Here is a 27964-nt window from a genome sequence, read left to right as displayed (position 1 = left end):
TGTGTAGAACAACAAATCTCCCTACTAAAATCAGGGAAAGAGAATATATACTCACAAAATTTCTTTAAAAACAGACACAAATTCTTCTGAATCTGAGCTGTTCAACTTTCTTTATATAATTGATTGGTTCCTGTGGGGAAGGGAAGGGGTGTGGCAGGTCAGCTGTTCTGCTCAAGCATTTGTCAGGGACAGTGACATCATTGAGTCACCAAGAGCCCAAGTTCTATTTCCCCAAAGCAGGGCTGGGAGACACGAGATTCTGCCCTGGACCTGAAATGGGCCCCCGGCTCTTCTTCTATGTGGCCCTTTGTCTCCTGGCAGCAGGTGAGGGCTGGTCACAGGAGGCTTCCTTCTCTGGGATTCCCAAGACTCAGTACAAGCCTTTCTCTTAGGATAGCAGCATCAGCCTCTGTCACTCTCTATTACAGGACACACGGATGCTGGAATCACCCAGAACCCAAGACACAAGGTCACAGAGACAGGAAAGCAGGTGACACTGAAGTGTCACCAGACTGACAACCACGACTATATGTACTGGTATCGACAAGACCTGGGACATGGGCTGAGGCTGATCCATTACTCATATGGTGTTCCAACCACTGACAAAGGAGAAGTCTCCGAAGGCTACAATGTCTCTAGATCAAACACAGAGGATTTCCCCCTCACGCTGGAGTCTGCTACCCACTCCCAGACATCTGTGTACTTCTGTGCCAGCAGTGACTACACAGTGCTGCACGGCTGCCTCCTCTCTGCACATAAAGAGCAGTGAGAAAGTTTTAGGTTGCCTGTGTCTGGCCCCGCCCAGGGATGTCCTGGCCTCCATGGGAGTCCCAGAGCCTTTGCCAGGCTGGGGGCCTTAGGGAAGTGGTTAATGTGATCCTCAGCGAGGTCCGTCCCTGAGCCCCTGACCAGAGCTCACCCCAGCAGCCTGAGCTAGCTGGGTCTCTCTCCTGCTGCTCTCTCTTTCTGCTCACAGAAAGAAAAATGCATCTTTGGTTGAGATTGGTGGCAATTTCTTTGATCACCTCAAAGCCACCATGTTGATTTGAATTGGATCTGAATTTACAATTTTAAAGGTTATATATTTCCTAAATCTATCCATGGAATGGTCTAAGAAATAATACAAATTGACTAACTCCTTTCTGTGTTTTGTGGTTGTGTTCTAAGTAGAAAAAGGCAAAGTACTTGATTTTTAAATGGTATTCCCCCATAAAAGGAACAAAGCACATCCAGGGCAGAGAAAGTACTGGAACATCTTTGGGCAGAAATCAAGCTAATGTCAGAACCAAGAAGACATATACAAAATCTGTAGACCCAGTTTCTAAGGGCTCCCACTAGCCAAATATGGGTCAATTTAAGCATTAGAGAAGAATAATGAGGATAATAGATTATATCAAATTTTAAAAACATCTATGCAGCTATAAATAAAAAACAGTAGATGAGAATCTCTTTATTACAGAAGAATGCCAGTTGATATATTTAAATAGAAATCGTTGTAACGATCAATGTAGCTATAGGCAAAAGCTATCAGTAGATGCCAAAACCAACAGTTTTTTTCCTACAATACAGAAAGAAATAAAACAAATGTCACAAAATGTTAATAATCGGTACACAGATGTATATTTTAATATTCTGTTTGTATTATAATATTCTTTCATCTTTTCCATAGGTGACGGTTTCTAAAATAAAATTTGAAGAAAAAGTTTTTTGTTTTTTTTCAGAGATGATGGAATGTTGTTCTGTTGCCCAGGATGGAGGGCAGCAGGGTGATCAGACTCATGGCAGCCTCAAACTCCTGGACTCAAATGATCCTCCTACTTCAGCCTCCCAATAGCTGGGACCACAGGCATGTGCCACTATGCCTGGCTATTTAAAAAAAAAAAAATTTAGAGACTGGTTCTCACTACATTACCTAGTCTGATCTCAAATTCCTGGCCTCAAGAAATCCTTCTGCCTCAGCCTCCTGAGATGCTGGGATTACAGGCATGAGCCACTGTGCTCAGCTTTGGAGAAAAAACATATGAGATCCCAAAATTTTGGCATTATTTCTCTCTAATCATTAATATTTCTTATACTCATTTTCAACATTTTTAAACTATTCTATTAGTACCACTCTCAGGATCCAGCAGACAGAGCTAGGGGACTTGGCCACGTATCTCTGTGCCCAGCCACAGCGTTGCAGAGACACTTCCCTCCTGTGCACATGACCGTATGATCTCCTCTCTCCACTTTGGCCCAGGGGAGTGGATCGGTAACTATAGTTCTTTTCCTAACTTCTGTTAAAGTCGTATCAAAATGGAGTCACTTGTGTCAAACCCAAACAAAATAAAGTCAGGAGGTTAAGTAGGGAGACCCCTTATACACACATGCCCATTATTAGAACTATTATTAGTACAAAGACTCTCTGACGGCCTCTTATGCACATATGACTGTAATAGGAATTTTTGGAAGGACTTTCTAAATGAATTTGCTACATGAGTGAGGAGGACAGCTAGCCAGATGCAGAGCTCTTGCCTGACACACTGTATCCACTAATGAGCTGACATCACCTTCTGCAGTAAGTTCATGCAATTACTGTGGGTTTTTGGTTGTTGCTGTTGTTTCAAAACAATTTATGTGTACTTTTCTCCTTTTGCCTTTAAAAGCTTCCTCTGAACTCAATCTCCTTGAATGCCCCCATGGTTGTCATGGCATGTGTATTCTACACTGCAAAGCTTCTGCTCATGCCCAAATGAAGTCATTATCTTTGAAGAATTCCCCTCTCTCTCTCTTTCTCTCTCTGCCCCCACACCCCGTGTTATTTAGGCCAACATAATTTGGAGTGAGAAGCAGTATCTGAAGCAAGCTCACCTCCAGAAGGCACTGATGGCTTTGGAATCCACCACCCCACCCACCTTTACCTTTCTGTGCTTGCCACTTGCATGGCTTGCCTTCTCTGCCCTAGTAAGTCTTTTCGCAGCCTAAACTCCTGTTTTTGGTAGAAGTTATTTGAATTTATTAGTGATCTGGTTTGGTTAAGGCTTTCATAACAAAGGACGTTGCATCCCTCTTTGGTTTTAAAAAATACCTGAAAGATAATGGAGAGTCATTATGAACAGTCTCAGTTTTCCATACAACTTCTGAGATGTTACGAGAAAATGTGTTTCCCCAGTCAGTACTGATGACCAGTACTGCAAAGTTCCCTAACTGTATTTAAAGCTGGATTCTAAATATTCTTCTGGAACAAAGAAATTTATGTTGTAGTAATATTTATCTAGTCTCATCATTCTGTAAAAAACAAATTCCTCATCATAACCATCCTGTTCCACAATCACATCTTTAGAGATTCCATTGCAGGAAAAAAATATACATGGAGTTACAAACTGTTTTTAAAAAAAATCTAGAAAAACTCATAAGCCTGTGTCAGCTCAGACAAATGCATTCTTCCCATTCTGAGCTGTTGACTTGTGCATTTATTTTGGATTTGACCCTCTGGGGAAGGGGGCGGGGCCCCTGCCAACAGGAAGGCTCTGGGGCCTAGGGGGTTAAATGAGGTCTCAGAATGACTCTCTCAGGAGCCCAGTTCCCCTTTCATCACCTCATAGAGCCAGAAGGCCCCACTGTCCTGCCCGGCACCTGCCATGGCTGTCGGTCTCCTGGGCTGTGTGGGCTTCTGCCTCCTGTGGGCAGGTGAGTCCCGGGCAGGCCCTTGCCTGGACTTCAGGGGTCCGGAGCCAAGCCTTTCCCTGGGGCTGCAGCGTCTTCTTTGCTCTCCTTCTCTGCAGGTTTGGTGAATGCTGGCGTCACCCAGACCCCAAGATTCCAGATCCTGGAGACAGGACAGAACATGACACTGAGATGTGTCCAGGACATGAACCATGACTACATGTACTGGTATCGACAAGATCCTGGGCTGGGGCTGAGGCTGATCCAGTACTCAGGCACTGTTGGTTCCCCTAACAAAGGAAACATCCCTGAAGGCTACAGTGTCTCTAGGTCAAGTACAAAGAACTTCCTCCTCACGCTGGAGTCTGCTACCCCCTCCCAGACATCTGTGTACTTCTGTGCCAGCAGTGACTACACAGTGCTGCACGGCTGCCTCCTCTCTGCACATAAAGGCAGGGGAGGCTCTGCACCCCCAGAAGTCAGCGATGGCCTTGGCACAGTTCTCAGCACCAGGACACTGGAGCCCTAGGGGCCCGCGCAGTGTGGGCCTGGGTCTGTGCCAGGTGCACCTGCAGGAAGTCTCAGCCAGGCCTGGACTGATCCCAGGCCTCAGGCACAGATGGGTCTCCCTTGTTGTTGTCTCACCTTTCTGCTCAGCTGTCCCACTGGGGTGGAGACGGGGCTTCCCTGGCTCTGACTGTTCTAGTCATTAGCCTGAGTCTGAGGCCTCCAGGATGGAACGTGATTTGTGTTCCAGCTACACGTAGATCCCTGTCTCTGCCTGGGCGCCACGTGGCTCTCCCTGTAGGGTTCTCCCCCATGCCCAGCCCTCACATGGCCTCTGCTGCAGCCCCTTTCCCATATGGGCAGTCGCCCTGGGAATCCTTCATGGATCTCTCCTCCCCCGCCCCTGACCCCCTACTCCAGCCAGGCTGCACAGACCCTCACCTGCGCCTCCCTCCTTCCCATCACAGAGACTCAGAGGCCGTTTCCTCTGACCTGGGCAGGGAGCCTTCCTTTCCGTAGAGGCTAATTCCCACCTGTGCTTCGGATCTCAGCCAAATCACCCCCTCCTGAGGGAAGCTTCCCCTCACCTCCCAGCTGAGGTCAATTTCCCTCCCATAAGCTCTCATGGTATCATGTGCCCATTAGTCAGTAGACTTTAGAAGAGTTAGAATTTTCCAGATACTCTTTTTGTTCATTTTCCTACCCAACTAGATGTTAAACTCCATGAGGGACAAGGCTCTGCCTGCGCGTTTATCAAGAACAGTGTCTGACACATCGCAAACCCCTTTTCGTAGTGCACGGTGAATGGATGGGACGAACCAGTAACAGGAACATCCTACATCCCACTTTACACTAAAAGAAATCTAGAAATAATTACAAGAAATATTGTCCCCTTGATTGCTGGGCACAGGTGGTCCTGGGATTTGATGGGGAACGTCTATCACAGCAGCCCAGACCTGGTTCTAAGCGTCCATTTGTGGTTGCCGCACCAGATGTCCCCAGGTGTCTGCTTCTCTTTCAAGCACATTCTTCACAGTACATCTGCACAGATGAGAGAACCATTCCAGAAATCTATCCATAAACTTTTCTTTCCTGAGAACCATTGCTGGTTACAAAAGTCCATTATGTTTCTCTCAATAAAACTGATAGAAAGCTAATGGAATTATACTTCCTTAAAAATTTATGGGAAGAAGGGATTTACCATAGGAATTAGACCTTATGCAAATGTGGCAGGAGCTGAGGAAGAGAAGGTCTGGAAGGGAGAAGTCAGAAGGTCACAGAGACAGTCATCAGCCAGGGCTCCTGGGGCTCTGGTGCAGAAGGACAGGCTGGAGTGTCAGGGCCACGAGAGGATCATAGCATGTCAGGCCACCCAATGGGACCTTGGCCAGGGAGTTTAGGAAAAGTCCAAGGAAACTCATTTCTGGGGAAGCTGCTGCCTCTGTGTGGGGACCACCTCTGTGGGTTCACAGCCAAGTACCCGGGATTGCCTGGCAACTCATGGCTAACATTTGGGAAGATCAACTAGACACAGAGTGCGGAAGGCAGAGAGCTCCCTTGGTTTGTTGGACACACCTGTATCTGTCCTTCACTGCAACTCACTCTGTGACCACAATGACTTTCCAAGTGTAATTGTGATTGTTCTATCTTTCTATTCCTAATTTCACACAAAGGCTTCCTTCCCTAGCTCTAACCCAGGACAATAAAGAAAAGGCATTCTGGGAAATGTAGTTCATTGCCTTCACTAAATTGACTCAACACAATCAAGTACAGAATGAATTCTCCCAGACCAAGGCATCTGGTCACACACCTGTTTCAACCTGCCGTGGTTCCCCAGGCTCCTCTCCTGGGGTATACCTTCCCAGGTGAATGTAGACACAAGTCTGATGTCTCTGCTCTCGATTTTCCAAGCCCTGGTTACTGACTTTACTTTCAAGACTGTGGTTCCCATCTCCCTCCTGTCCCAAAGCAAGGCTCTGCCTTCTGCTTGTACCTCCTTCTTCATGAACTTCTGTCCTGCTGGAGTTAGGGGGACATCAGGACCCCTGGTCAGAGTGAGGGGAAAAGAGCAGGCACGAGGAGGTCATCTCATCTCTAGCTATCTCCTGGACTGAGTTCTATTATAGCTAAAGCAAGTGCTCTGGTCTCCCTTTGGGTTCCACAGTCTGAGAAATGTGCTTCATAGATTTATAGCTCATCAGCTCAGTGAGCTCATGATAAACCCAAGTGAAATCATCAGAGCCAAGGGCCTAGCCCTGCATTTCCATGATGATGTTGAGAACACAGTGCTGCAGAGATGCTTCTCCCCGTGTGTAGATCTGGCCTCAAACAGGGAAGACCAGAGAGGACTAAAGAGATAGCACATTTCTCAGATGTTGTGCAGGCAATTTCCCAGGACAATTTTTTACTAGTGACCAGAATTTCTCCTTAGGAAGACACCTCTGACAATTCTTCCTCTCATGTTTGCTGAGTACCCACGATATCGCATGTCCCAGAATCTTCTAACAACAGGAAAATAATCCAGATGACAGTCTCCTTCCTGCCCAACATTGACCAACTTCCCCAAACTTTGTTGTGCCCCCAAAGAGCTCTGTCTCCTCCTGGATCATTCTACCCAGGCAGGCTTAATTCATAATTAATGTGACTCCTTAATCTACTCAGATGACAACACATGGCTTTAAGGAAAACAATGTTGATTTTACTTTAAATAGGGTGGAACAACATAGTAAACTGAGTACTTTTGTTCCATAATTGTCTTAAGGTGGCCAATGGTAGAAGAAATCTTTGATGCTAGGACCTATGCACTGACTTTGTTAAAAAGGAGATTATACATATTTACATCGGTCATCCAAGTATGTTCTGTTGTGAATCTTGTGTTCCTGAGGTCGTGAGGATTGAGAGAGGAAGTGACATCACTGTGGGAACTGCCAGGTGGGGACAAGGGTGTCCCTCCTCCTCTGCTCCTGCTCACAGTGACCCTGACCTGGTGACCCTCCCATCTTGCTCTGACCCACCATGGGCTTCAAGATCCTTTGCTGGGCAGCCCTCTGTCTCCTGGGGACAGGTAAGTCCCCAGAACACCAAGGAGTTTCACTTTGTACCTGTGTGCAAGCGTGTGTGTACATGTGTGTATGTATGTGTGTGGGAGAGAGAGAGAGAGAGAGATGACTACAATTGCTTTCCTCATTGTGTTCCCAACTTCTGTCTCCACAGATCACACAGGTGCTGGAGTCTCCCAGTCCCCCAGATACAAGGTCCCAGAGAGAGGACAGAATGCCACTCTCAGATGTGATCCAATTTCTGGTCATACTGCCTTTTATTGGTACCAACAGACTCTAGAGCAGGGCCTGCAGTTTCTGATTTGCTTCCAAGGCAAAAATGTAGCAGATAAATCAAAGCTGACTGGTGATTGGACCTCTGTAGAGAGGCCTGAGGGATCGTTCTCCACTATGAAGATCCAGCCCACGGAGCAGAGGGACTCGGCCGTGTATCTCTGTGCCAGCAGCTCAGCCACAGTGTGGCACAGTCACCTCCTTCCTGCTCTCAAACTTCCTCCTTCTTGCTCCTTGCAGCTCCCAGAGACCCTAAAGAGAGGCCACTCCTTGTTGTTCAGTCTCAAAAGCAAAGAAGGAGATTTGGACCTCAGCTGTCCTGGATGGAAAGAGACCACAGATTCACTCCTGAAACACGGTGGCTGTAAAGTGTGTGGTAGAAACAATTGTGTCCCATTGGGTTTTAGAAGTCCACACAGCCAGTTCCACATTCCAAGGCAGAAAACTTCCTATGTGAGAGAAATAGAAGAGGCTTCAGAAGAAAGATTGCTTCTGTCTTAGCTGGGCCATCAGGGCTGGGAGAAGCTGTCGTCTGTAGGACTTGGAGGTTGCTGCCGACATATATGCGTTTCGGTCATGGGCAGGGAACATGCCTCTTCTCCTGCATTTGCTGATGGCATTTGGTATCTGGAAGGTCTGAGGCTCCTTCCGCAGGAGGATTCTTTCTTCTGAAGCCCCTTCTATTCCTGCTACATTGGAAGTTTTCTGGACCATAACATCAAACCCGTTTTCCTGCTTTGTGACTCTTTCTGCTCTTGCTCCTAGAAGCCATGATCTAAGGGAGCCTCAGCTGATTGTTACCCCGTCTGATGCCCAAGTTCCCTTGCTGTGTGGGTCTGTGTCTCCTATGAGCATGCCAGTCCAGAAAAGTGACAACTGTTTTGAACTTAACTAAAGTTCACACCAAACTCATTCTTTATTAGCAATTACCTTTCTTTGCATGCAATATGCAGATGCTGGAGTCACTTGTAACGGAGATGGGAGAAGCAGCAGCTCTGGCTGGCAGTCCATTTACAGCTGCACTATTCTTCTGTGATACCGACTGGCTCTGGGCCAAGGACTAATTTTCTTTGGCAAACCTGCAGCCCCAGACCAGCCAATAATGACCCTGTATCTATTTCTAGCTAATGTATCAGAAGAATCAACCTCACCTTAAATATCCTCCTTTCCAGGATGCAATGCAGTCCTTTTCTATCCCAGTCCTGGGAGATTATGCGGAGCTCCAGGGGCAGGAACTCCAGGGCTCCTCCGCACGTGCTCCTCCCAGACTGCAGCAGGGCTGTGCTCCCCAGGTCTAGGGTGCAGGTGTGGCTCTGTCTCTCTTTCAGGTAAAGGGAAATCATAGAATGACGTTTGGGTAAAAGGCAGTGGGTTCCTGAAGTTCCTCTCAAATATTTCTCAAATGTTTCTTTGCTTTCTCTTTCATTCTCCAATGTTGCTTATTAGGGGAACAATTTCTTTCTGGTGGCGTTGTTTCTGGCACTTGGAAAGGTCTTCATGGTTAAATTACATTAAGATATCATTTCAATTATGCATCTGTTCTATTTGGATATAACTCGATAGGGAAAGAAACAGCAATAATTTTAAAAGCAGTCAGTTTACATGTCTGTTGATGAAGGCACACACCTTCCTTTAGGTTCAGTAGAACCGAAAGGCACAGGGTTAAAGGGCATGTGATCAAGCACTGAGAGAGGCCTATGCCAAATATTGTGGGACTTCAAAGGAAGAGACATTACTTCTCTTTCAGATGGTGCTCAAACAGAAAGCAACAGAGAGGGGGCCCATGGGAACCTGAGGAGGAGCAACTACTAGGAGCAAGTCTAAGTCGGGGTGGACTGCGGGTGGCAGGAGCAAATCCTTGGAAATGGAAATGGTTCCCCTGGGCTGTCACGAAAGATGGTGCAAAGGAAAGTTGTATAACCCAGCCCACAGTGCCCAGGCAGATCCAACTTCCTGAGGATACTATTAATGTGTTGCACCAGTGTGTCCTCATCTCCCACCAGCCCTCTGCCTCTTCCAGAATCACCTCCTCCCTCCCTGCTGCTGAGATCAGCAGGTGCTTGTTGTGCACGTTATTCATTTCCTGTCCATCACCCTCTGCCGACCCTGCGTCTCCCATCCCAGTTTTCCCATTAGATACTGCTCCCTCCTTGAGTGCTCACTGCCTTGTAAGACAACGTATAATGTACAAGTCAATTTTATTTTCATTAATACCCATTCCTCCTCTTCAAGGCAATCTCATAACTGGCCCTGTGTTTCGTTAATCAATATTTTAGAATAACATTGATTGTCATTTTGGAGGGCATTTTGTTTATCTTTGATAACGGGGATAACTTCAACTTCTGTGTTTCATTGTTATTTTACATGAAATATTATTTCCTTCCATTCCTCTCATTCTAACCCTCTCCCTTTAGAAGATAGTTTTAAGGAAGAAAATCTCAGTTTGGTTGTACCTTCCAGGTATGTGATAGGAATTACGATGAGGGTGGGGTATTAATCATGGTAACTCAATGAAATAATCAGAATGACAACTAATGTTGGGATTATAGTTTAAAGAAGTTGATCACAAAACTTTCAGGATAGATTTCTGGAATGTTCTCCCAGCTGATCTACTGACCTTCCCAGCATCCCTTGGTCACTGCATAAGCAACCATGATGAAACTCCACTTATCGGACACAAGATGGCACTGTGGTCTCCTGGGAGCTAAGGAGCTCTGGGGAGAGTCTGGGACAGCAGCCTAGGAGGGAAAGGGTTAAAAAAATGGGCTTGAATCTAATATTATGCAGAAGTTGAAGTTTTCAGTTATTGCGAAGCTTCCTGCAGCCACACAGGTGGTGGGAGGTCCCGCTCAACTGTCTTCCAAACCATGAGCCAAATAAATACCTTATCTTTCTAAATTTCTCAGTCTGTAATATTCTGCTATAGCAGCAGAAAACAAGCTAAGACAGAAAATTGGTACTAAGAGTGGCCTTGTTGATACTAAAGAATAAACTACCTGCAAATGTGGAAGCTGCTTTGGAACTGAGCAATGTGTAGAGGCTGGAAGAATTTGGAGGAACAGGCTAGGAAGAGCCCAGATTGTTGTGACTGGAGCACGAAGGGCCATCCTGGCCAGGGCTCAGAGGAGGAGGAGAGCTGTAGGGAAAGCCGGAATCTTCTCAAGATTTCTCAGGTGGCTGGGACCAGGGTTTTGGTAGAAATCTGGGTGGTTAAGGCAACTATGACAAGGTCTCAGAGGGAAAGAAGGAACAAGGTAATTGGAAACTAAAGTAGATGTCACCCTGGTTCTCAAGTAGCAAAACCCTTGGCTGAATTGTGTCCCTGTCCTAGGACTTTATGGAATACAGAAATTACAAGCAATGACTTAGGGTACTCGGTGGAAGAAATATCTAAGCAGCAGAGCCATCAGGCTGCTGTGTGGCTGATTTTAGCCACTGAGATATGTAATCCAGCACTAAGGGAGCCAGGAGAGTAGATTTTGCAAAGCAGGACATTTGGTTACCCAACCACCCTCCGCTCTCCTGCCATGGTCTCCCACAAGACAAGCTCACAGGAGGTACAGAAGGAGCCGGTTAGGACGATCACTGGGTCAGCCTCTGAGTGCAGGGTGCACCTGGAGGGACAAATACACATTCCCCAGAGTGCTGACCCACACAGCATGGCCTTTGGTAAGTCCCAAGTGGCTGTTCTGTGCTGTGAGCTCATAAAGCACCAGAATGTATTCTGGGGATTCCGTACTGCTGGTAATTTACACACAGCCAGGTCAACTTGGACCTGATCAGATGGAGTAAATCCTGGAGAGTCTGCTTCACTGGCTGCTCAGGGCAGGGCCTGGGAATGTGCCCTGGGAAAGGAACATACAATCAGAAACCTTGGTATGAATCGAATATCAATGGTGACATGAGGTGAGCCAGGCAGGCTGGGACGGGAGGGGTGGCCCCAGGCTCCTCACCCCCAGCTGCTGGGCAGGTGTGAGTCCCAGCCTGGAGCACTGCAGCAGGAGCTGGGGGAGGTTGGGAGGGCAGGGGGCAGCCTGGGTGCTCATCAGGGAAGCATCTGCCCTCACCCTGCCCTCCTGCTCTGCAAATAGGGAGCTCTGGCCCTCAGGAAGCCTGCAGGGGGTGGCCCAGGGCTGTGACATCACAGGATACCCCTCCAATCAGGAAAAGCGAGCCCAGACTCAGCTCTTCCCCAAGGGGCCCAGGGCCTGAGCACAGAGCACAGTGCTGCCTGCCCTGCTGTGCCATGGGCTCCAGGCTCCTGCCCTGGGCGATGCTTTGCCTCCTGGGGACAGGTGAGCCCTGCGGACAGGGCAGCTTCTCCATTCTGAGCTTGCCCACCCCTGCACCCTGCACCTGACCTTGGGGAGGCACCACCAGGCTGTCTCCTGTGCTCAGTCTCCATCTGCTTCTCCACAGGCCCAGCAGAGGCTGGAGTCACCCAAACTCCAGGACACCTGATCAAAGCAAGAAGACAGCAAGTGACATTGAGATGTTCCCCTGTCTCTGGGCATGCCAGTGTGTACTGGTACCAGCAGGCCCTGGGTCAGGGCCCCCAGTTCCTCATTCAGTATTATGAGGAGAAAGAGGGAGAAAAAGGAAACTTCCCTGACCGATTCTCAGGTCACCAGTTCAGAGACTATCGCTCTGAGCTGAACCTGAGCGCCTTGGAGCTGGGGGACTCGGCCCTGTACCTGTGCGCCAGCAGCTTCCACAGCCCTGCAGAGCCACCAACGGTCTGTGCACAAACTTCCTGCTTCAGCTCTGACTCCAGAGCTGCAGGCTTTACCGAAGTTTCACTACTTCAAGGTGTGCTTCCAGTTGTTTCCAGCGTGTTCCCTTTGTCCAGCTGAGCTGAGAGCCATCCCAGCCAGGAGAGCCCAGGCTCATCTGCATGGGCAGGATTTGTCCACTTCTCTATCAGCAACTTCTTTAGCTTGTCAGGTCCTGGGCAACTTCAGCAGAAAAGTGACAACTGAGGCCCCAGATGTGTGCTAGATTCTTTGTATATGTTCTATGTTCTAAAGTTTTACAGTGATCATGCAAATCAAGGATGCTATTCCCCTGTTATATATGGAAAGCTTAGGGACGGTAAATCATTTCCCCAGTGTCTCCCGGTTTGTAAGAAGCAGAAATGGGAGATAAACTTGTGTGTGTTCATCAATTCTGTACATCTTCCGTCTACCCTGTTGTCCTACCATCACCTGCGGTGTCCTGGCCAGTGGGACAGAGCCCCTTTCTGCTCTCAAGTCCCCAGCTGGGCAGGAGTGGGAACTCAGACATCTCCAGGGGTTATTACTATCCCCTCTTCATTGGCAACTTTGAAGAATGTGTAATTTCCCACTAATTCTGTATCATTTATATGCATTCCTTGTGTCTTTTTTTTTTTTTTTTTTTGAGACAGAGTCTCACTTTGTTGCCCTGGCTAGAGTGAGTGCTGTGGCGTCAGCCTAGCTCACAGCAACCTCAAACTCCTGGGCTTAAGCTATCCTACTGCCTCAGCCTCCCGAGTAGCTGGGACTACAGGCATGCACCACCATGCCTGGTTAATTTTTTCTATATATATTTTTAGTTGTCCAGATAATTTTTATTTCTATTTTTAGTAGAGACAGGGTCTCGCTCAGGCTGGTCTCGAACTCCTGACCTCGAGCGATCCACCCGCCTTGGCTTCCCAGAGGGCTAGGATTACAGGCGTGAGCCATTCCGCCCAGCCTCCTTGTGCCTTTTTAAATCTGTAGCTTGCATTTTTATTTTCTATGGTGTGTTTTGATGTACAAGATTTAATTTAATGCAATGGAAGTTATAAATAATTTGGTTTGTGTCTCGACTAAAAAAGAATCCTGCCTCCAATAAATGCCTAAAAATATTTTCCTTAATTTATTCTAGTAAAACTTAAATGTTACTTTTCACAATTAGGAATAAATGTACCTGAAATACATTTTCATGTCCAAAATAAAGTAGAGATGTAGGAATGGGAGGGAGAAACATATGGTCAGGGCAGAAGAAACGGTCTGTAAGAAAAGATCCCTAAGGTGGAAAAGGTGAGATGGTGGCAGAGGGGCAGGTGGAGGGCGAATGCCTTTGGCCCTTCTGGGCTATTGTCTCCTGGAAGAATGGCAGTGGGAGCAGAGGCCGCGTGGGTCAGGGTTTATGACTGCAGGTGGAGGGACAGCAGAGGGCAGAGGGCTGGTTGGCAGGCAGATGACAGAGTTGCCATCATCACTGATGATTCCGCTGAGAGCCAGGCCTTGTTCCCTTAACGCACAAACGAAGCAATTTCCCGCAGTCTGTCCTTTGCACCCCGACCCTGCCATGACCACCAGACTGCTTTGCCTCGTGGGGGCAGGTGAGCTCTCTGCAGCCCTTTCCTGGACTCACCACAGCCGGGGCCAAGCCTTTGCCTGTGTCTACATTCTTGGGGCCCCTCCTCGGGCACCCAACTTCCCTCTATCACAGACCCCACGGATAGGAGAGGACAAGGGCAGGACATACAGTGGCAGGGTGATGTCCCAGATTGGTGTCTACAAGGATATGTGCAGGTGTCAAGCCAGGTATAGCCGATCCCTCACAGTTGCCCCAAGGAGAAATCTGGGCGGTTCTGTCCGTTTCTGTCACAGGCAAACATGTGGCTTTGTCTCTGACAGCCTCTTCCAGACCCGGTGCCCTCCTGTTCCAGCAGTCGCCCCCTCCCTCCACACACAAAGCTCAGCGGAAGATCCGGGACCCTCGTCTTCGAGAGGCCGTGATCCAGGCAGGACAGACATTGTCCCAGACAGCACGGACGGGCCCACGGGGCGCGTGGGGAACTCTGCTCTGCGCTGAGGTGCTTCCCCAGGCCGGTCTCAGGTGTATCAGGGGACACGAGCACCCTGGCCCGAGGGGGTGCAGCCTTCTCTTCCAGGCCTCTCCTGGGGCTCTGCATCGGAGCTGCCTCAGCTCTGTCCTCAGAAGTCCTCTTGCTCAGCTGCCGGCACAAAGGAAAAGTCATGTGACATTGTCTATGTGCAGACACCATGCATGGACAGCGCAGCTCTTGTTCTTTCTCCTGCTGGCCTCTCACAGCCCACCTTCCCGCACACGCCCACGTCCGTCCTCGCCTCCTCCCTGCGGGGTCTGCTCCGGTTGTCCTCCCCTCCTCACCCCTCCTCCCTTCCTCAGCTCGGCGCCTTCCTCCAAGGCCCAGGCTCCTCTGCCTAAACCTCTCCACTCCCACGCTGTGTCCTCGGTGTCAACACAAGAATCTCTTTTGTTCTTCTTGCTCCACTTCTCAGTCTAACTAGCACCCTTCCTTAGGAAACACTCCTCCAGCTGTCGGACAAGCCACCTCTCCTCATTATAAATGCTCATGGCTGACAATATTCATTGCATTTAGCACCACTGTCATTTTCCATGAATTTGTGTGGCTATTTAACAGAAACTTCTCGTGATCTCTACACTGTCAACCTCATCATTATAAGGACTGTGGATGTTTTCGTTCCCCATTTTACGGCCAGTACTGACAGCAGCTCCAGGTACTAATGACCCATCTTTAAAGAACAAAGAATGAATAACGAAAGACCCTCTAGGTTCCCACTTGGGCCATTCCAGAAGTCTGGACACATTGGATGGAAACTTCCATCCCTTTGTCTCCTGGGATCCGATGAGTCCTGGAAAAAGAGGCAAAATCCCGATCATGGAAGTGCCACTGGATCTGGAGGCTTCCTGCAGGACTGACCTTCTGGTCTGCCCATCGCCTTCCTGGGCTTATGTCTTTCCGTCTCCTTCCCTCGTAGGTCCCCTGGATTTTGGAATTTTGACTGACACATTTTCTGTCTCTCTGTTTCTCTCCCTCTGAGCCCCCCCATCCCATAGGTTAATTTTTCACTCTCCTAATGGTGTCTTGATAAATAGAAGTTCTTAAGCCATAATCATTCTATTTTTATCCTATTTTGGTTAGCATTTTGTGTTTTAGTGTCCAGTTTTGGAAATCTTTGCCTACTTCAAACTGATCATGTTTTCTTATATTTCCTTCTAAAATCTTTATATTTTCAGCCTTTCACACCTAGATCTGTAGTCTAACTGGAATTTTTAATTCTTTGTATATGGTATAAAGAAGGGATCAAGTTCCATTTTCTCACATGGTTATCCAATTTACCCAATTCTGTTGTTAAGTGATAATACTTTCCTCACCTCTTTATAATATCACTTTTGTCATAAAATAGTCATTATATATGTGTGGGTCTGTTTTCTTGGTTCCCTATCCTGTTACATTGGCTTGTTTTGTCAGTTCTTGCACTAATAACACATTGTCTTATTTATTAGAGCTATACTAGTTTTTAATATCTGGTAGAATATTTTCTCAAGTTTTGTTCCTTTTTATAAAGGGTTCTTGACTACTGTTGACCCTATTAACTTTTTATATATATTTTAGAATCAGCTTGGCAAAATTCTTCAAGAAAAAAAAGGTGCCTGTTGGGAATTTTTTGCTTTTTCTTTCCAAGTGACTTGAGTACATCACAGAACAAAGCTAAAAAACATTGATAGAAATACAACAATCTCTAGTACCCCAAAATATAATATACACAATACCTGGCATCTAATCAAAGATTATAGGCATGCAAAGAAACAGAAAAATATTACCTGTAATGGGAAGAAAAATAAATCAATAGAAACCAATCCAGAAATGACAAATTGTCAAAGATATTACAACAGTTATTATAACTGTAGCTCGTATGTTTAAAGTTTTGTAGAGATGGCGAAGATATAATAAGATCCAAATCAAACTTCCAGAGATAAAAATCGCAGTGTCTGTGATGAAAAATTCCACTGGCTAGAATTAGCAGCAGATAAGACATTACAAGAGAAAAGATAATGAACCTGAAGAAGTTAACAGTAAATAACTCATAATGAAATGCAGAGAAAAAGGGTCATCAGCGATGGGAGAACTGCAAGTATTATAATTTGTAACTGGAGATCCCAAAACAACTTTTTTTCAATTTAAATTTCTTTAAAGAATAATTGGCTGTTTACACCAAAATAATTTTAACGTAGTGCAGAGTTTACAATATGTGTTAAAGTAAAATTTATGATGACAATAGCATAAAGACAGAAAAGGAATGAATGAATGAATAAGCCATTGTAAGATTTTCATAATCTATCAAAGTCACTTGAAGGCAGACTGTATTAAAGTAGCAATGTATACTGCAAACCTAGAGCAACCACTAAAATAACAAAATGCAGAGTTATAGTTAATAAGCCAACAAAAATGAATTATAAAATGCTCAATAAATCCACAAAAGGCATCATAAAAGGGGAAAAGGAACAAAGGAGAGATGGGACCAGTAGAAAAGAAATAGCAAAATGAGAGGCACAAACATAACCAGATCAACCATCATGTCAAATCTAAATAGTCTAAATGCCTCAATTAAAAAGCATAGATTGTAATATCAAATATTAATGAATAGTATTGAAAAAAACCTAACTGTACGCCATCTATCAGAAACATAGCATAAAGACTCAGAATGTAAAAAATAAAAGGCTGGAGAAAGATGTACCATGCTACCACTAATTAAAAGAAAGCTAGAGTAGCTACATTAATATCAGACAAAGTAAATTTCAGAGCAGAGAATATAATCTGGGATAAAGAAAGTTATAGCCTAACAACATAACGATCAAACATTTACATACCTGAAAATGGATCTTCAAAATACCAAAGCAAAAACAGATACAACTGCAAGGAGAAACAGACAAATCTACAAATATAGTCAGAGATTTCAATACCCCTCTTTTAATAATTTGTGTAGCAAGTTTACAAAAACAAAAAATCAGTAAGCATATAGAAGACATGAACAACACCAGCAACCAACTTAACTGACATTTACAGAATATTCCACCCAGAAGCAGAATATACGTTCTTTCTGAGTGCACACTGACAGTGTATCAGGATGGACTACATCCTCTGGGCCATAAAATAAGTATCAATACATTTAAAATTATTCAAGGCAAACCAAGTGTGTTCTCTGATCATAGTGAAAGCAAATTAGACATCAATAAGAGAAAGGTTTCTGGAAAAGTTCCAAATATTTCAAAATTAAATAACAATTTTCTAAATAACTCATGAGGCAAAGAATAAATCAAAGGAAAATTATAAAATGCTTTAGTAATGTCTTCTCTTTTTAAAAAACCAAATACTGTTGAGGATGCAGAGAAATGAGCCCTTTCTCTTTTGGGGAGAGTAAATTGTAAAAACCTTTGTGCCTAGTAATTGGCAACATATATCAAAAGAGTTAACACTATTTTACCCACTTTGACCAAGAATGTTTTTTCTCTAATGAATTTATTTTAATGAAATTGTCATAGTTGTATAAATTTTTTTCTTTGAGAATGTTCAAAAAACGGAAGTGTTTTAAATTGAGTAAAAATAATAATCAAAATTGATAGGACCCCACTAGAGCAGTCCTTAAGAGCAAAACTGAAGAGCACAGAATGATTCCCTATTCATTTTGGCAAAACTACCCTGATGCCAAAATCAGACAAAGATACTACAAGAAAAGAAAACTACAGACCAATATACCTTAGGAACACAGATTCAATGCTCCTTTTAAAATTATAGCATATTGAGTCCAGCAAGATCTAAAAAGGATAATATGCCATGATCCAGTGGGGTTTATCTCAGTAATGCGCAGTTGGTCTAACATTAAAAAAATGGTCTATGTAATTTATCCAATGTATTCTAAAAATGGAAAACTATATGATCCTATCTATAGACATAAAAAAGTTTGATAACATTTAATATCCATTACCAACAACTGTTAGCAAACTCAGAGTAATAGGAAACTTCCTTCACCTAATAAAGGGCATCTATGAACATTTATTAACTGTGATAAATAGTAGAATACTTTTGCAGGTCATCTGTGGTAAGTCAAAGATGCATATTATAATCCCCAGACCAAACGCTAAAAGTGGCTTAAAGTGGAGAGAGAGAGTCTTTTCAGCAAACAGGGCTGGAAAAACATTATGTCGGTACAGAAAACTAATGAATATCAGTCCTCACCTCACTCCATAAACTACGAGTGGGCCAAATCTGGCTTCTGTCTGTCTTATGTGGCCCAGAAACGAGGAATGGTTGGTTTTACATTTTTAAATGGCTGAAAAAAAATAAAAAGAATTGTATTTGGTAACATGAAAGTTATATAAAATTCAAATCTCAGTATCCATAAATTTTTATTGGAACACAGCCATGCTAATTCATTCATGTGCTGTGTGTGATTGGTTTTGCGCTGCAATGACAGAGTTGAGTAGTCAGGGCAGAGACTACACGATGTACAAAACTAAAATATTTACTCTCTGCTCCTTTACACAACAACTTTGCTGATCCTTGACATAAATAAAAATTGGTATGAGACATAAAAATTCTTTGAGTATTTAAAAACTGCAACTCTAAAGCTTCTGGAAGAAAACATAGCAGACTCTCTTCATAATCATGGGAGAGGCAAAGATTTCTTAAAGATGACAAAAAATGTTCTAACCACAAAAAAGTAAATTGTTCTTTATCAAAACTTTAAAAAAATGTTCATCAAAATATATTATTAAGAAAAAAATATAGATATATCTGAGAAACAGTTGGATCCATAATATAAGGAATTCCTCCACACCCGTCATAAAAAGCCGACAATTCAGTAAAAACAAAAAGTAAAAGAGCTGATCAGGGAGTTAAAAAAAAGAGAAGATATATCAGTAAGAAGTTTCCTCTTCATGAGACTAATGGGTTTATTTCCCCAGTTTAGAAGATGCTTTTGCTGCTGAAACTCCACAGTCAGCCCCTTCTGGGAATTACCTTTGGTTACAGAGGGTGCTTTGCCCTGGTCCCACTCAATTCCTAGGGCAGCTGCCACTTAGAGATTGGCTGGTATCTCCCTACACCACTAATTGATGAGATTTAGAATATTGATTTCCCTGTTTGCAAAAATGTTTGCTTCATGCCTCCCTCACTACCGTATGCAAAAGTTGAGCTTGAGGCATGTAAACCTCCAATCAGCAAGGGCTGCCCTGCGTCCTGGCAGATCCTGATGCCTAACTGAGGAAGAGCCCAGCCTCCCTGGATGTGTCAACAGAGAGGCATCCTAGTGACTACGCGACTGGCCACTTGAGGGCACTGTGGGTCCACTGAGCGGGCCACTGATGCTCTCTGGAAGAGGGAGGGTTAAGGGTGATGGTCTTGTCTTGGTCCCTGTGTCAGAGATATTACTTGAGGAAGCAGAGGTAGTGCTGGCACAGGAAGGGTTAACCATAGTCCTCACACATCAACTGATGGGCACGTGTGTTTCTCACCACAGAGAGTCAGGAACTGCAGCCTTACGTGGGAAGAGAGCTCTCTAGGAGACTGCATTTATTTGATGGGGAGTATGAGATTTTGGTGGGGCAGCCTGGATAACCCAAGCCATGTGTAGACAAAGGAGCCTTGGAGGACAGTTGGAAAAGCTGTGGGGATGGCCGTCTGCCCCACCCCTGCCCTGCTCGCTCAGTACAAATAGCTGCCCCTGCCCTGCAGAAGGCCAAGTAGAATGGGGGAAGGCCTGGGTCAGCTGAGCCAGTCCAGGGGGCAGGGTGCCTATGGGAGCCTGCAGGATGGTGACATCAGAATAGTGACATCACAAGCAACCCTCCAAATAGAGAAAAGGGAGGAGCAAGACTCCTGCTTTCTCACCCAAGGAGACCAGCGTCCTGAGTAAGGAGATGCCTAGTCTTGTCCTGCTTGACTCAGCCCGGGGCGCCAGACTCCTCTGCTGTGTGACCCTGTGTCTCCTGGGGGCAGGTGAGTCCTGAGCACAGGTGGGACATCCCCTGAATTCACAGCTCTTGATTGTTGCTGGAGTATCAAACACTTCCCTGTGCTAGGTGTTCAGCTTTAGTTTCCTTCCTCCGCAGGTCCAGGGGACGCTGGAGTCGTTCAGTCCCCAAGACACCTGATCAAAGGAAAGCAGGAAACAGCCATTCTGAAATGCTACCCCTTCTCTGGACATGACACTGTGTACTGGTACCAGCAGGCTCCAGATCAGGGACTCCAGTTCCTCATTTCATATTATGATAAAACGCAGAGAGACAAAGGAAACATGCCTCCACGATTCTCAGCCCAGCAGTTTGATGACCACCATTCTGAGCTGAACTTGAGCTCCCTGGAGCTGGGGGACTCAGCTCTGTATCTCTGTGCCAGCAGCTTGGCACAGCCCTGCAGAGTCACTGGCTTTCTGTACCCAAACCTTCCTGTCCCAGCTGAGGACGCAGTAGGGAGAGAGGGTGGAGACTGTCACACAGCTTTAGCCAGGCCCCAGGGATGCTTCTAACTCTTTTCTAACATTCTCTCTGCAGAGCTCAGCCAGATCCCTCCTGAACATGCGGGCGCCAGGCCCACTTGGTGTCCTCTCATCTCTGCCAGGACCTTCCAGTTCCAGCAATTGGCAGGAGCTCCCACTCTGGGCTAGAGTGTGGGCATTTGTCTTAGTCCCTTTTCTGTCGCTAGAACTGAATAATTTATAAAGAACAGAAACTTACTTCTTACAGTTTTGGAGGCTGGAAAGTCCCAGGTCAAATGGCCACATCTGGTGAGGGCTTCTTGCTGAGTCCCCAGGCAGTGCAGGGTGTCACATGGTGAGCACGAGGGATAACCAACTGGCTTTTATAACAGACCCACTCTCATGATAACTGACCCGCTCCCTCTATGGCCCACTAATCCATGAATAGATTAATCTACTTATGAGGGTAGAGTTCTCACAGTGCAATCAACTCCCAAGGGTCAACATGTCAACATGCTGCTCTGGGGACCAAGTTTCCAACACATAAATTTTGGGGGGATGCATTCGAACCGTAGCAGTATATATCATGTGTTTTAATGTCTACTTTACAGATGCAAAAGATCTCAATGTACTATTTTATAAATGGGAAGCTATAACTCATGGACTCCCCCAATATTTCATATTTGCAACTATCAGAGCCAGGATCCAAACCTCCAAATCTCCAAAATCAAGCTTCTCCCCAAATTCCACATTGTTCCCTAGGCCTTAGTCAACAAGACATAGCAGAGTGCTCACTGTGTCTGCCATCTCGAGGCCAGCTGGGCGGCAGGGGAGGTCGCACATTATGGGATGCAGTTACTCCGGCTTATTGCCTGTCAGCTTCCAGGATATACAACTTCAAGCCACAGGATGCTTGTGCTGTCTTGGCTTCATATAGAATGGGGCCATGATATCTCCTAATACAAGGGCAAAGTGACAAAGGGCATTTCCAGTACATCAGAGGACAGAACCAATAGAACATCTACAGGAAGAGACATGAGAGAGGATCTATTAGGGGAATTGACTCACATGATTGAGGAGGCTGAGAAGTCCCGCAGTAGCCGGCCATCTATGAGCGGGAGACCCCACGATGCAGGCAGTGTGGCTCAGTCCAAGCCCGAGGGCCTCGGAACCAGGGAAGCCGATGGTATAACTCTCAGTCCGAGGCCAAAAGCCTGACAACCTAGGGGGCTGCTGGTGCAAGTCCCAGAGTCCAAAGGCAGGAGAACTTGGAGTTCTGATGCCCAAGGGCAAGAGAAGAAGGGTGTCTCAGCTCCGGGAGATAGAGTGAAAATTCACCTTGCTGCTGCCTTTTAGTTGTACCCAGGCCCCCAGACAACTGAATGGTGCCCGCCACGTCAAGGGTGGATCATTCCCACACAGTTCACCAACTCACACCAATCTCCCCCAGAGACACCCTCACAGACACACCACAAGATACTGCCTTACTGGTTGTCTAAGTTCCCTTAAATCAGTCAGTTTGACACCTGAAATTAACGATCCCAATGCCCATGAGAACACACAGAGCCCTGAGCTCTGATATGAGACTCCTATTAGGCGAATTTACGACACAGCACAAAACAACATTCAAATTATATTGACCCTGACCTTGAGACTTTAAAACCTTTCTGGGCATAATAGGGCTCTTTGAACAGAGGGTATGTATGTAGGCTGACATACAGTTCTCCAAAGTTTAAGCAAAAAGAAAAACTAGTAAAAGGTACTTGAGGGTGAATTTTGAGCAGAGAAGTCATAAAAGGCAAATGAACTGCCATGAGGATGTACCTAACACGTGTGGTCCCCAACCCCTGGGCCTTGCACCAGTAGCAGTTAGTTGGCCTGTTAGGAACCTGGCTGCAGAGCTCCGCCACATGCCCCGCTTCCATGGAAAAATAGTCTTCCATTCAAGTTAGGAAATGGGGGGTGTGGAGGGTCCTGCAAAGCAGGGGTGAACAGCAGGCAAGAGAGCGAAGCTTCATCTGTATTTACAGCCGCTCCCCACCACACCGCCTGAGCTCTGCCTCCCACCCCCTGAGCGTGGAAAAATTGTGTTCCATGAAAACAGTCTCTGGTGCCAAAAAGGTTAGGAACCACTGCATTAGACCCCAGAAATATTAGAAAAACTTAAAACAGTGTATAAATAAGAGATTGTATCCTAATGGGAATAAGATATGCAGAGAGGAATACATTTCCCTACTAAAATCAAGCAACGATATTATATACTTATAAGATTTCTTTAAAAACAGTGTACAAATTCTTTCCATCCTTAGCTGTTAAATCATGTATATATATTATAAAATGTTACTACATATACAACATAAAATTACATATATATCTTATATATAGCATATATGTAACATATAACATGTGTGTGTATGTGTGTGTGTATTTTGATTGGTTCCTGTGGGGAAGGGAAGGGGTGTGGCAGGTCAGCTGTTCTGCTCAAGCATTTGTCAGGGACAGTGACATCATTGAGTCACCAAGAGCCCAAGTTCTATTTCCCCAAAGCAGGGCTGGGAGACACGAGATTCTGCCCTGGACCTGAAATGGGCCCCCGGCTCTTCTTCTATGTGGCCCTTTGTCTCCTGGCAGCAGGTGAGGGCTGGTCACAGGAGGCTTCCTTCCCTGGAATTCCCAAGACTCAGTACAAGCCTTTCTCTTAGGATAGCAGCATCAGCCTCTGTCACTCTCTATTACAGGCCACACGGATGCTGGAATCACCCAGAACCCAAGACACAAGATCATAGAGATAGGAAAGAAGGTGACACTGAAGTGTCACCAGACTGACAACCACAACAATATGTACTGGTATCGACAGGACCTGGGACATGGGCTGAGGCTGATCTATTACTCAGTTGGTGCTGGTAACACTGACAAAGGAGAAGTCTCCGAAGGCTACAATGTCTCTAGATCAAACACAGAGGATTTCCCTCTTGTACTGGAGTCTGCTACCCACTCCCAGACATCTGTGTACTTCTGTGCCAGCAGTGACTACACAGTGCTGCACGGCTGCCTCCTCTCTGCACAGAAAGAGCAGTCAGAAAGTTTTAGGTTGCCTGTGTCTGGCCCCGCCCAGGGATGTCCTGGCCTCCATGGGAGTCCCAGAGCCTTTGCCAGGCTGGGGGCCTTTTTTTAGGAGAGACATTGAATTACTAAGAATGAAGTGTTTCAGGTTCTGGGTGTAAAATATACAGAAAAACAGAAAATTTTAATAATTGATACACAGATGTACATTTTAATATGATTTGTTTTATTGTTCTTTCAACTTTTCCTTAGATGTCAGTTTTTTACACAAAATTTGAAGAAAAAATCTTAAGATTCCAAAGTGTTGACATTATTTCAGCCTAATGGTAGGTATTTTCAGATTCATTTTGAAAACCTTTGAAATATTCTATAATTACCATAAAACACATGTGCAATATAAGGTCTCTTCTAGCCCTATACTGTCTCCTTTTTCCATAGGAGACAGGATATGATTGAAAAAAAATTCAAAAAAGAATGTAAAAAAGTTTACAGTTTGAGGATAAAACAGCTCAATATCTCTGATAGGAGCACAAAACTCAGCTAGCAGTGTATGCCAAGAAGCCTTTTAGCAAATACACAGGACTTTTACCTCAATCAAGAGATTCTGACTTTTCTACAAGCTGGTCAAAAACTCACAAACTTTGGGAAATTGAATTTAAGCAGAGGAAGAGTAGCGTTTGTCCTGGGTTGTGGCTGGACAGTACGTATTTGTAGGACAGGGAGGGGTTCTAGCAGGACAGAAGGGCCAGGTGGAGCTGGGAGGATTTCCCCCTGGTTTCCTCACAAATATGTACAGTGTTAGCCCCGATTCTCTTGCAGATAGTGTAGAAGTCACACCAGGGTCCCTGAGCCGTGGACGGAGGGCCTGAGCCCAGCGACTCTGAACTGTTGCCCCTGAAGAGGCACTGGGTTTAATGGAGTCCCCATCTTTTGAATGGGACTCAGTGCTGCCTCCAAAGTTGAGTATAAAGGAAAGGTGGGACTCCTTGCATCCAGGATCTGTCTGCAGATGTGAGTGGCCGTAGAATGAGAAATATTGACCAGAAACTCTTGTCCCTGCATTGATGCAGGTAGGTGTGTTCAGCTGTGAAGTCTGAACCTCAGCGAATCACTGAGTGGAGAGTCTCTTGAGCCTAGATGAGGGTAGATGGACGAGAGCCAAGAGCCAGCTTGAGTGCTCAGAGATTCGCACAAGGGAGAGATGTTGGCCATGCGCCTGTGCCCCACACCTAACCCACTCTAGCTGTGCCCTGGACGACGTGTAGGATGGTGTGAGGGCAAGGTGGGAGAAGAGAGTAGACAATTCCAGACCTTGCCAGAAAGGCTCATCTCAATTTGCTGGCAGTACCACCATGAATATCCTTACCGAGATTTTCCATAAGTCTCACCTTTCGTCCTCTGAGCAGCGAGATGACCTGTTTCTGCCCTGGAATGGACTTCCCCAGTTTCTCCAGTTGTGCTGCCCAGGAAGCATGTGAGACCTGGGAACAGGCGGAACATTTCTGCCCTGGAAATGGCATGGCTCGATTTCAAGTACTTCACATGCTGCCTGGTAAGTCCTGTCTCCAGCCTCCCAGCCCAAATACTGTTGACACCCAGAACCTTCACCCCTGGTCACAAGGATAGAACAGGTAGGAGCCCCTGGATGTGAAGAAAATTTCCATCATATAATTATTAATTGGTGCCAACATGAGCTGCACTCAGATCAGCAGCTTTTCTACTTCAATTATAGAGAATTTATAAGGAAAAAAGATGGCTCTGGTAATTCTATACCTACAGGCCTTCACCTGATAACCTTGACATGTGTCCCGTAGGTTTTTAGGAACTTGGCCAGATATCTCTGACCTCAGAGTTACACTCCTCCCACCTCTCTGAACGCACATACCCTTGTTTTGTTCTCTCATACCAACTCTCAGGGCTTCTCTAATCCCCAAGCCTTCCCCTTCTACTACTCAGACAATGACAAGAAGTGTGTTGTCACTGAAGTGGCCGGATTTAAAAAGAAAATGCTGGATACTACATTATAGTTTAATTATAAATTATGCTAGATATGTATGTTTTTAAGATTCCAGAAGGTCTGCTTAATTTTTCATGTTATTACACTACCAACACTAATATTTTCAAGGATAAGACAGTTCTCCATACATCTTAGGTAAGACATCAGAACTTACTTTCATTATATTGGCGTCCAAGAAGCACAGGCACTACCATGATGAAGGCATTGGTACAAAATGCATCACGAAGGTTGATAACAGCAAACAAGAAGTTGGTCATTGGCCTTCAGACAAGATGAAACCTTCCAACTCTGTGCTCGGGGTGTTATTTTTCCCCTATAGCTTAGAGTGTGCCAGCCAGTTCAATGTGCTTCTGGGATAGAACTGTGCCGATCACCCCAGCATCCACCTTGTCTGACTCATATTACTGGGACAGTGGAGAACCTGGCAAAAAAGAAATTCTCAAAGAGAATGATAATTACAGATAAGACAAAGAGGTCACTGACTGATAGCTCTGTTTTGATTTGCCGTTGACACATCCATGTAGAAACAGCCAGCAGAGAGTTAGAGGCTGGGCCTGGAGATGGAGTGGGGATCCACTCAGCCAAGCCCTAGTCATATGAGTGAGAATGCGTGAATGAACTTAGAGTCTATGGATATGTTAAAACAACTTCTAGTTATCACTTAGCTTATAACAATTGGCTTCTAAGAGTGTGGGCATCTACAGAGACAGTGACATCACCGTGGGAACTGCTGTGTGGGTACAAGGACGTCCCTCCTCCTTTGCTCCTGCTCAGAGTGATCCTGACCTGGTGACCCTCCCATCCTGCCCAACCCCGCCATAGGCACCAGGCTTCTCTGCTGGGCAGCCCTCTGCCTCCTGGGGACAGGTGAGTCCTCACAATACCACGATCTCCACATTGAATCTCCCAGTGATTATTCCAATCATTTCCTTTTTTCTATTTTCAAATTCTGTCTTTTTCCCCAACAGATCTCACAGAAGCTGGAGTCACCCAGTTCCCCAGACATAAGATTACAGAGAAAAGACAGGCCGTGGCTTTTGGGTGTGATCCTATTTCTGGGCACATTACTCTTTACTGGTACCGGCAGACCCTGGGAAAGGGCCTTGAGCTTCTGATTCAATTTCAGAATGAGGCCGTAGTAGAGGATTCAGGGTTGGCTAAGGATCGGTTTTCTGCAGAGAGGCCCAAAGGAGCAGACTCCACTCTCGGGATCCAGAAGGCAGAGCTGGGGGACTCAGCCACATATCTCTGTGCCAGCAGCCCAGCCACAGCATTGCAGAGATGCTTCCCTCCCGTGCACAAAACTGCACTGTTCTCCTCTCTCCACTCAGCGCACATGAGCCCCGAACAGAGGCCTTACCCTACCCAAGGGAAAAAGTGGGTTTGCAGATATAAGCTACGATCTGTATAACAGAGCAGGCATGAAATCCTTCTTGAAACCCAAGAGCTGCAAATGTTGTTTGAAAATAATTATGATTCAGGGATTTGAAGCACATTTCGGTGACAACTCAAGAAACCAAAACTGAAAGTGACTTATCATAGACTTAGTCCTCAGGGGTAGTGACAGTTTTTTTCTCATAAAAATAGGCAATCACAAAATATGTACCATAAACATAATAATACAGATGGTGATTACATGTAAGTAAACAGCAGGCTTTCCCTCTGTAGTTGTCACCATCTGAATGATTTGAGTGTTATCCTTGGTAACACCCCATCTCTCTAGCTTCTTCTATGCCCTTACACTGGATGCATTATGCAACCAAGTCTCAAAACACTGCAGGAGTTTGAAAATATTTTCCCCCTGTTTTTATGGAAATATGTTAATGATGATGTCGATAATTTCAGCTATTTTATTCATCACTTTTTCAAGTTCAAAGAAATGCACACAAATGGGTATTCCAGTAACCAGTCCTAAACCTGAGCTCAAAACAAATTCTACTTCCTCCAGAGCACCCTAACTTTTCAATGTAACCGTCAGAACCTAAACTATATCTCAGGTCAGGTCAGCCAGTGGCTGTTGAGGACATTTCTACTTGTCTGCCTTTGTGTATTAGAATAGTTCCTTAGTGCATTAAAATATTCCTTTATGAACTTCTAAAGCAAACAATTGCCCCAATCCACTGTCCCCT

At 45.5% G+C, this 27964-nt stretch overlaps 6 gene segments (V, D, J or C); all 6 read left to right on the top strand.

Annotated features, from left to right (window-relative positions):
- The first annotated feature begins 200 nt into the window (after positions 1–200).
- LOC123647064 lies at positions 201–1602 on the top strand. The segment is given in 2 exon segments: positions 201–324; positions 429–1602. Coding segments are annotated over 2 exon segments (390 nt in total).
- Positions 1603–3386: 1784 nt separating this feature from the next.
- Positions 3387–4779, top strand: LOC123647063. The segment is given in 2 exon segments: positions 3387–3669; positions 3765–4779. Coding segments are annotated over 2 exon segments (459 nt in total).
- A 2351-nt stretch (positions 4780–7130) lies between these two features.
- LOC123646948 lies at positions 7131–7736 on the top strand (the record flags this gene model as incomplete). The annotated part of the segment is given in 2 exon segments: positions 7131–7216; positions 7366–7736. Coding segments are annotated over 2 exon segments (420 nt in total), but the record flags the coding sequence as incomplete, so codon positions are not given.
- Positions 7737–11696: 3960 nt separating this feature from the next.
- Positions 11697–12900, top strand: LOC123647062. The segment is given in 2 exon segments: positions 11697–11779; positions 11904–12900. Coding segments are annotated over 2 exon segments (483 nt in total).
- Positions 12901–19889: 6989 nt separating this feature from the next.
- Positions 19890–20806, top strand: LOC123646947. The segment is given in 2 exon segments: positions 19890–20277; positions 20391–20806. Coding segments are annotated over 2 exon segments (495 nt in total).
- A 2459-nt stretch (positions 20807–23265) lies between these two features.
- On the top strand, positions 23266–23930 carry LOC123646946. The segment is given in 2 exon segments: positions 23266–23389; positions 23494–23930. Coding segments are annotated over 2 exon segments (486 nt in total).
- Positions 23931–27964: the final 4034 nt, after the last annotated feature.

The sequence above is a fragment of the Lemur catta genome, chromosome 11 (genome assembly GCF_020740605.2).
Source record: "Lemur catta isolate mLemCat1 chromosome 11, mLemCat1.pri, whole genome shotgun sequence".
In the NCBI taxonomy this organism is placed as follows: Eukaryota; Metazoa; Chordata; class Mammalia; order Primates; family Lemuridae; genus Lemur; species Lemur catta.
The sequence above is the reverse complement of the archived record's forward strand: the minus strand, read 5'-3'. Positions and strand labels throughout refer to the sequence as shown.